This window comes from Ictalurus furcatus, chromosome 16, assembly GCF_023375685.1.
Source record: "Ictalurus furcatus strain D&B chromosome 16, Billie_1.0, whole genome shotgun sequence".
Taxonomy (NCBI): Eukaryota; Metazoa; Chordata; class Actinopteri; order Siluriformes; family Ictaluridae; genus Ictalurus; species Ictalurus furcatus.
The window spans coordinates 5,718,445-5,726,554 of NC_071270.1; the positions used below are offsets into that span (position 1 = coordinate 5,718,445).

General features: G+C 38.7%; 1 protein-coding gene across 1 annotated transcript; it reads left to right on the top strand.

The window, feature by feature from the left end:
• Positions 1-1,004: 1,004 nt before the first annotated feature.
• Positions 1,005-8,110, top strand: polm (polymerase (DNA directed), mu). The gene is made up of 11 exons (XM_053646195.1): positions 1,005-2,041; positions 2,168-2,351; positions 2,447-2,545; positions 3,358-3,528; positions 3,608-3,679; positions 3,771-3,891; positions 4,038-4,170; positions 4,511-4,613; positions 5,981-6,274; positions 6,497-6,580; positions 7,237-8,110. Exons 1-11 carry the CDS (start codon positions 1,863-1,865, stop codon positions 7,321-7,323), a joined length of 1,527 nt encoding a protein of 508 aa, XP_053502170.1. The 5' UTR covers positions 1,005-1,862; the 3' UTR covers positions 7,324-8,110.

Here is an 8,110-nt window from a genome sequence, read left to right on the forward strand (position 1 = left end):
TTACACCTTTGTACACCATATAACCAAAAGTATGTGAACACCTGACCATCACACCCATATTTGGGCCTTCCCACATGTTGCAACAAAGTTGGAAGCACACAACTGTCTAGAATGTCTTATGATATGCTGTAGCATTAACATTTCCCTTCACTGGAACTACAGGGCCCAAACATGTTCCAGCATGCCCCTGTGCACAAAGTGATTTCTATAAAGACATGGTTTGTCAAGGTTGTTGTGGAAAAACTCAGGTGGCCTGTACTGAACACCTTTGGGATGACCTGGAATGCTGACTTCATGCTGGAATGCAGGACCTCACCTGCCATGCGCTACAATCTAGTAGAAAGCCTTCCCAGAAGAGTGGAGGTAATAAAAAACAGCAAAGGGGGACTAAATCGGGAATGTGATGTTCAACAAGCATATATTGGTTTGATTGGTCAGGTGTCCAGAAACATATGTTTGTGTCCATATCATGTATGTGTTAAACCAGGTATAGCCTACAGTGTATGATTTTCATAATTTTGGTATTGCAGATAAAAATCACACTGTGTAAAATATTTTTTTGGTCATGAGTGGTCTTAGAATGCATAATGTCACATGCTCACCAGCAGCTGATTTAATGCATTTGTGACCAAAGGCAATCAACAATAAAGTTCTGTCAGTGTCCAAAATTTTGGATGCTCATCTAAAAGTCAATTGCATAGGATGATGCAAACCTCTTGGGACAGCTACAAATACATTAGTGGCAGTAGCAAAATGTAACAGAATTGAAGAAAAATATGTTCATTACCTCAAGCTCACTTTGAAGACAGTTTATGTTTACGTGACCCCATTTTTTTGGCATGAGTCCAGACTGTCCTAATAGTTGATGTAAGCAGAGCCTACATCATGGAATTTTTTAATTACAGGTCTTTCATTCAAGGATTTTCATCATATCATGATGAAGTGTACAGTGTGACAAGTAATAATTGTAAAAGACTGCTGAAATCGCACAGTCTAAACCTGGCTTTAGGTAACACCATCATCAACACCAGTTAAAGTAATAACTTTTGGAAGAATGGTATGCACGCCTTCAGTACATTTACAAGTTGTTATTTTGGCTCATGGTACCGCAGCACCTTGCTAAGACACTTTCAGGGTTTTTTTGGTAGTTTTTTTTTTTTTGCTTTAATTTGCATATGTAAAATGTCCAACCCTGCACAGTGGTGCACAGCATTGCTGCCTCACAACTCCAGGGTCCCTGGCTTGATCCTGATCTCAGGTTGCTGCATGGGTTTTCTCTAGGTTCTCAGGTTTCTTCCTACTTCCTAAAAACATTATGGTAGGTGGATTGAGTCTAAAATGCTCTTAGATATGAATATGTGTGCATGGTGCCCTACGATGGACTGGTATCCCATCCAGGGTGAGTTTCGTACCAAGTGCCCACCAGTGTCCCTAGGATCGACCCTATATCCACTGCAACTCTTCCCTACCAACTTCCTGTACAGTTCCAGAAACTGAAGCTGAAGCTGTTCTCCTCACTTTTGTATGTTTTCCCTTTTTCATTTTCAGAGATTCAGGGCAGAACCCAGTCATGCTTAAAAAACGGGGATCTGGCAACACAGGTCAGAACTGTTTTCAGCCTGCACACCTCTGAAGGTTTCTCACGTCACTTGGCTGCATTTCTACAGCTCCTGCTTTTAGGAAGTCGCCGGTTTGGTGTTGTGCTGAAGTGATTAGTGAACCCTGAGCCAAATAAATCGATAACAATGCATATTTATTATCTGCATAACTTCCTATCATGACATGGAAGGAAATGCTTTCTTAATACCACCAATAAGTTGTTTAGTTATGGTAGCTAGCTGGCAAGCAGTGTCACACAGATAATGGTTCCCCTAAAACGCAGGAAAGTGACTACAGAGCAAACTGCAAGTCATGACAGTGAAGTGTGTAAATTTCCTGATATTTCTATATTCATCGTGGAAAGGAAGATGGGTGCGTCCAGAAAAACATTCCTGACACGTCTTGGAAGGAGTAAAGGATTTCTGATTGAAGAGTCTTACAGGTAGAAATTGTGTCAAGAAATTGTCCTGTCAGTGATGCATCCTTAAATGTCTTTATTTATTTATTTATTTATTTATTTTTATAAAATAATTATAATTAAACTAATAATAATTGTTTGCTTTTGCAGCTCTTCCACCACACACGTGGTGTCAGAAAACAACACTGGAGATGAGGTTGACATTTGGATTAAGAAACAGGAAATGGAAGGAAAAGTCTCAGCCAACTCCGTCAACCTGTTGGACATCAGTTGGTTGACCGAGAGCATGGCAAGCGGAAATCCTGTCCCCATTCAAGACTGGCACAGGTTAAAGGTAATGATTCTTAGCCCTTGCATCGGTATCTTTTAAGAAACATTTGTGTGATGTTGAAACTTCAGACAGTGTGATGAGGAGTAATGTCTTTATAGACCAGCCCGAAGCCCTCTGAGGTCACTCCTGCAGTTATAATGAAGAGTTACGCCTGTCAGAGGAGAACTCCACTGAAGCACCACAACTCATTCCTTACAGTGAGTCCTTTACATCACTTTGGGGGCATTTTACACGCTGTGTTCCGTTATCTTACTGAGAGCATGTTGGAAATGGTTTGGCGAAAAAACATCAACACCCATGCACAACTGCACAAAAATGCTCCATTTACCCCAAATGTAATCAATCAGCTCATTCCCAAACTTTTTTAAAAGTCTAAATTAGTTGCCTGGAGCCTATCCCAGGAAACTCAGAGCACAAGGCGGGAACACCCTGGATGGGGTGCCAACCCAACACAGGCCACAATCGCACACACATTCAGACACTACGGACAATTTGGAAATGCCTACAATGCATGTCTTTGGACTGGGGGAGGAAACTCCTAAAGCACGGGGAGAACATGCGTACACAGGGCGGAGGTGGGAATTGAAACCCTTAACCCCGGGGGTGCAAGTCAAGCAGTCTTTTTTTGGGTAAATGTATCTTTGCTAGTGGTTTGTATTTTTATTATTATTAGAATTTGCCCTCACAAACCCATAGGGGTTCACAAACCCTCTAAGACATGTTTGGTGTTCTTTAATTTTGCACTTGGGTGGTACAGCTCTACTGAGTCTTGCCTTGTCCGCATGGGTTTCCTTAAGAGTTGTCCGGGTTCCTCCTGCTCTCCATAAACATGACAGTCGGTGGATTGGCTATTGTGTGTGTACATGGTACCCTGCAATGGACTGCCATTCCATGCCATTCCAGGGTGTATTTCTCACGCCCGGTGTCATGCCCAGCGTTCCTGGGATTTTTCCAGTTACTTTAAAACCTGCGTGCATTGAAACACAATGCTGCTCAATTTAATTTGCAGGAAGCTCTGGAGATCTTAGCCGAGAATGCGGAGTTCAGTGAGGATGAAGGCAGGAGCGTAGCCTTCCGAAGGTCGGCGTCTGTCTTGAAGGCACTTCCTTATGTTGTGCGTGCGATGAACGAGTTGAAAGACTTGCCCTGCTTGGGTGAGCATTCACTGAGAGTTATAAAGGTGAGAGATATTTCAGGTTGAGATATTTCATATTTATCTCAACTGCTCGGTTGCTGATATGAACACGTCACTCTTTTAGGAGATATTAGAAGATGGCACATCAAGTGAAGTGGAGTCAACAAGACAGTCTGAGCAGTTTCAAGCCATGAAGGTTAGCAGTTGATACCAGATTTCAGTAGCATCACATATTTTGTAATTCTTCTGAAAAATCTCTCTTTTTTTTTTTCTTTCCCTGTCTTCAGGCACTGACTGGTGTTTTTGGTGTGGGAGCAAGGACTGCAGATCGGTGGTTTAGGGAAGGCCTACGCAGCCCAGAGGACCTCATACACACAGGACAAAAGCTAAACCATGCACAACAAGCAGGTACAGGATTAATTCTGTTCAGGAATTAAATAAAATACAGTTTGTTAATAGCCTTTTCACATGCTCTTTTGTTTTTCGTTACACACACTTACACAAGCCTGAAAGTGTGTAATATGTGCTGAACTCTCTCTCTTTCTGACTGTTAGGAGTGCAGTATTATAACGATCTGAACACACCTGTCACTAAAAAGGAGGCTATGGTCATCAGCGACATTGTAGAGAAGGCAGTGAAAGCTGTGCTGCCTGGGGCAATTATTACACTCACAGGAGGATTCCGAAGGTATAAAGATATCGTTCATACCGTATATAGCATCAGGTACAGCTGCATAATGGATAAAAGTGATAATCTGCTCGATATTTAAATCAGGATTATGCTACCATACACATTTATTTGACAGATTTAGAAACAGATCCATTTTATTGCACTTTCTGTCAGAACCGCTGTTCTGGAAAATGAATCGATGGAATTCAGCGTTAGCTCATTAGCTCCACTTTAGCTAAGCTCAACAATATTGTGATTAATTATATTTCATTTATTGAGGAAATTCTTTAAACACAATTGTATGTAAAACCCGAATACATAAATGTGTGGCTTGTGTTTTTATTGTTTTGTTTTCTAGGGGTAAGGAGGTGGGTCATGATGTGGACTTCCTCATCACACACCCAGAGGAGGGGGCAGAGGAAAGATTGATGCCCAAAATTGTGAATTGGTTGAAGGATCAGGTAGTCAGCGACGATGTTAAAATGTTGCCGGCAAGGTGAATTGTAATTGTGATGAAAACATTAACAAGCCTTCTCCTTCCCAAGAACTGACCCCGCCCTCTTTGGCATGTCTAACAAGTTGCTTTTTATGCCCAATTTATGCTTCATTAGTGCTTGTAAGGTTGTCCAAAATGAAGTTTGGAAAGCCTTGAGCATTTTTTAGAACAGGATCTCAGCAGGTAGTAAATAGCATAGACTAATAGGTATAAGTACATGTTTTTTTTTTCTCCTTTTAAATAAAATGAAGGTGCTTTGACTAAAAGTGCTTTTCACTTTGACCTGATTTTAGGAAGACTATACAGAAACACAACATCTAATGGAAAACATTTATTTGCAAGTATATTCTAAATAAATTGTTGACCTATCATATTGCAGTTTGACATGATCATTAGGCTATTAGATAATTAGAGGATGTAAATTTGTGAATATTACTTCTAGAAGAAACACTTATTGGAACCAAACTCAAAAGGAAATCATTATCATTGCAGTGTACAGGTGTAGAAGAGTAAAGACAAACGGCACAAAGTGTGTTTGAAAAATCAGTATGAGCATATTGTGAATAAGAGTCCTAGGATGAACTCAGGACTGTCTTTACGATTACAGCAGCAGTCCTAAGAACAAAACTACAGTATCCAGGCGAGATTATCCACTGAGGCGTGGGTGAGACCTGGGTGTAAACTGTTGTTTGGGAAGTGCAAATATTTATGGTATTTAGGGTAACTCTTTTATCCTGGAATTGTGAAATAGTTTTAAGAAACATTAATCTAATAGAAAGAAGTATATACTGTACTGAAGTCTCTGTTAAAGCAATTATACAATGTTTAATTTGGAGTTTAAATTGTTTCACTCTTTACTCGCTATTCTATTATTTTTTTAAAAGAACAAGTAAATGAACTAGTAATTTCACAAATGGTCTGTGATAAGATAAATATGTTTGAGGAACAATACAGAGCTGTGTTTCTTATTCTTCTGTCTCTGAAGTCCTTTTCAAAGCTTAAGAAATCTCTTGGGAAGAAAGCATAAATCGTGTTGAAAAGATGCAGAGCTGAGCAGCTCTGTTCCAACAACTCTAAGTGGCCTAAAAACTGGCCAATCTGGAATAAAATGACAAAATGTACTATTAAAATATGCTTAAGAATTAGAAAATTGTTACAAGGGCAGCTTTTTATTAAATACCAAAATAATTGAATACTGGAACTGCCATTAAAAATAAGAGGACATGAGATACTATAATGTAGTGTGTTGTAAAGCTATTATTCTGTGATTTTTATCTGTGCCATAAATATGCTTGGGATTGTTTACATAAAACGGTCCATTTTTATTCCCAGGGTTTGCTGTTGTACCAGAAAACAACTAGGAATTCTTACCTAGAAAGTAAAGATGGACCTGCTCGTCCTCCCAGTAACATGGACCGATTTGAGAGATGCTTCTCTATATTCAAGCTTGAACAATCTCAAGTGAACAGTGATACACGTCTGGAAGCTTCTTCATATAACTCCGGCACGACGGACGGAATGGAGGAGCGTCACTCCGGGTCTTCATGGAGAGCTGTTCGAGTCGATCTTGTAGTCAGCCCTTACAGTCAGTTTGCTTTTGCTACACTTGGCTGGACAGGATCCAAGGTAAGGTATATTACTAACAAATTATTCATTAATAGTCAGATGGGATTGCTTTCACACATGACGTTAATCTGTACACTATTGGAGAACTATTGAAAGTGTTTGTTTTTTTTGGTTATGCTAAACACAATCCTGTGGATTTCATAACACGATAGTCAGTGTTTATAGGTGAAATGCTCCATGAAGGGAACCCACTGAACCCATTGAAATATTTTCCTTATGCAGCTCTTTGAGAGGGAACTGAGGCGCTGGGCAGGTCAGGAGAAGGGGATGTCTTTAAGCAGTCATGCACTCTACGACAGCAAACAAGTAAGCGCGTGAACGCAACCCTTTTGTATTGAAAGGTAAATACTGAAAAGTATTTACTGTTTATGCTTTAAGACAAAACAAGGTGAAAATGTCTGGAAGATTTTTAAATGTTTACATTGGTAGTTCCAGTTTTAAAATGGATGCCACTGCAGGTATCAAACTTGCAGTTACTTTTTTTTTTTCTTTCTTGTTATAAACGTGAAGCTTCAAAATGTATATAAAAGTTTGAGATACTGAACAACTTGACTGTGAGGTGTGTGTGTGTGTGTGTGTGTGTGTGTGTCTGTGTTTGGTCAGTCAACAGCTTTGTAGCTCCAGTATCGAAAATCTAAACACCGAAATGTCTTTACTTTTTGGATTATATTTGAGATTAATGGAAAATTTGTGAACATTTAATTTTCCCTTTAATCCTGTGTCAGTAGGTGGTTATGAGCTGAGAGATGGGCTAACTGCTAAACTTTACCTGCCGTTTATTTAGCGTTTGTACTTTAATACTCAGATCTTTAGAGTTTGACGCTCTAAGATGAAACCACCAGTATGACGACAATGATGATGATGATGATGATGATAGCGCTAAGAAAAGCCATAGTTGTCTTGCATGTACATGTCTACTAGTTCTCATCATTTCAAACTCAGCACTCGTGTGTGTTCTGTAGCAGCGTTATCTTCGCGCAAACTCAGAAGAGGACATTTTCGCCCATTTGGGCCTGGAGTACATTCCACCTTCGGAGAGGAACGCATGATGCACTTCAGTCCAACCCAAATTACTCACTACCTCAGCTGTTGGATCATTTTTTCAGATTTGGATGGATAATTTTTTCAGATTTCAGGAATTATTATTATTATTATTATTATTATTATTATATTCCTCAAATTTCCACATCAAATGCAGTAATGTTATCATTTTATTGTAAATTCTGCTTTTATTATTGAATTGATCACTTTAATTTAATAGGATTATATGATTAACTAAGAATGAAATTCTTTATAAATGTTACTATGAATCACTGTTACATACTAAAACTGATTTTAGCAAAAAAAAATTGATGTATGTATTTATTATTTATTGTTATCTTCTGTATCGTTATGTAGCTGACATTTTAACATTTTACATTTTAAAATATTTTCCCTAATCTCACGTTTTGTTTTTTTGTTGTTTTTTTAATTCAGAGTACATCATCTGTTTCTTATAAAGGCTGGTTAAGTTCAGATATTCTCTTCTGTGTAATATTTCAGACTTGTCAGATGAGCTGTATTACAGCTGCTGTTTATTTGGATGCTTTTGTGTCATGTACATTTTGCTGATTGTGCAGTATGCATTTGCCATGAAGTCTCACATGTCAGTTTCTCCTTATAAGTGCACCTGGCATGTTTGACCTCCTTTTTCCAACTGCCATTTCTGACATCATCTTTAAATTATTGCTCTCTCCACCACCATGTTTTTAATGTTCACCTTAAGGTGGTTATTTATATAACAGTTAAATAAAATTTGTACAGTAAGTAATAGTAGTTTTGTTTTGTGTACTTTGC

Excerpts from the sequence above, each read along its gene's own strand:
- polm (XM_053646195.1), top strand. The coding sequence starts at position 1,863 with ATGGTTCCCCTAAAACGCAGGAAAGTGACTACAGAGCAAACTGCAAGT. Across the intron at positions 2,352-2,446 it reads AAGACTGGCACAGGTTAAAG|ACCAGCCCGAAGCCCTCTGA; the intron begins GTAATGATTCTT and ends ATGTCTTTATAG. Across the intron at positions 3,529-3,607 it reads ATTCACTGAGAGTTATAAAG|GAGATATTAGAAGATGGCAC; the intron begins GTGAGAGATATT and ends TCACTCTTTTAG.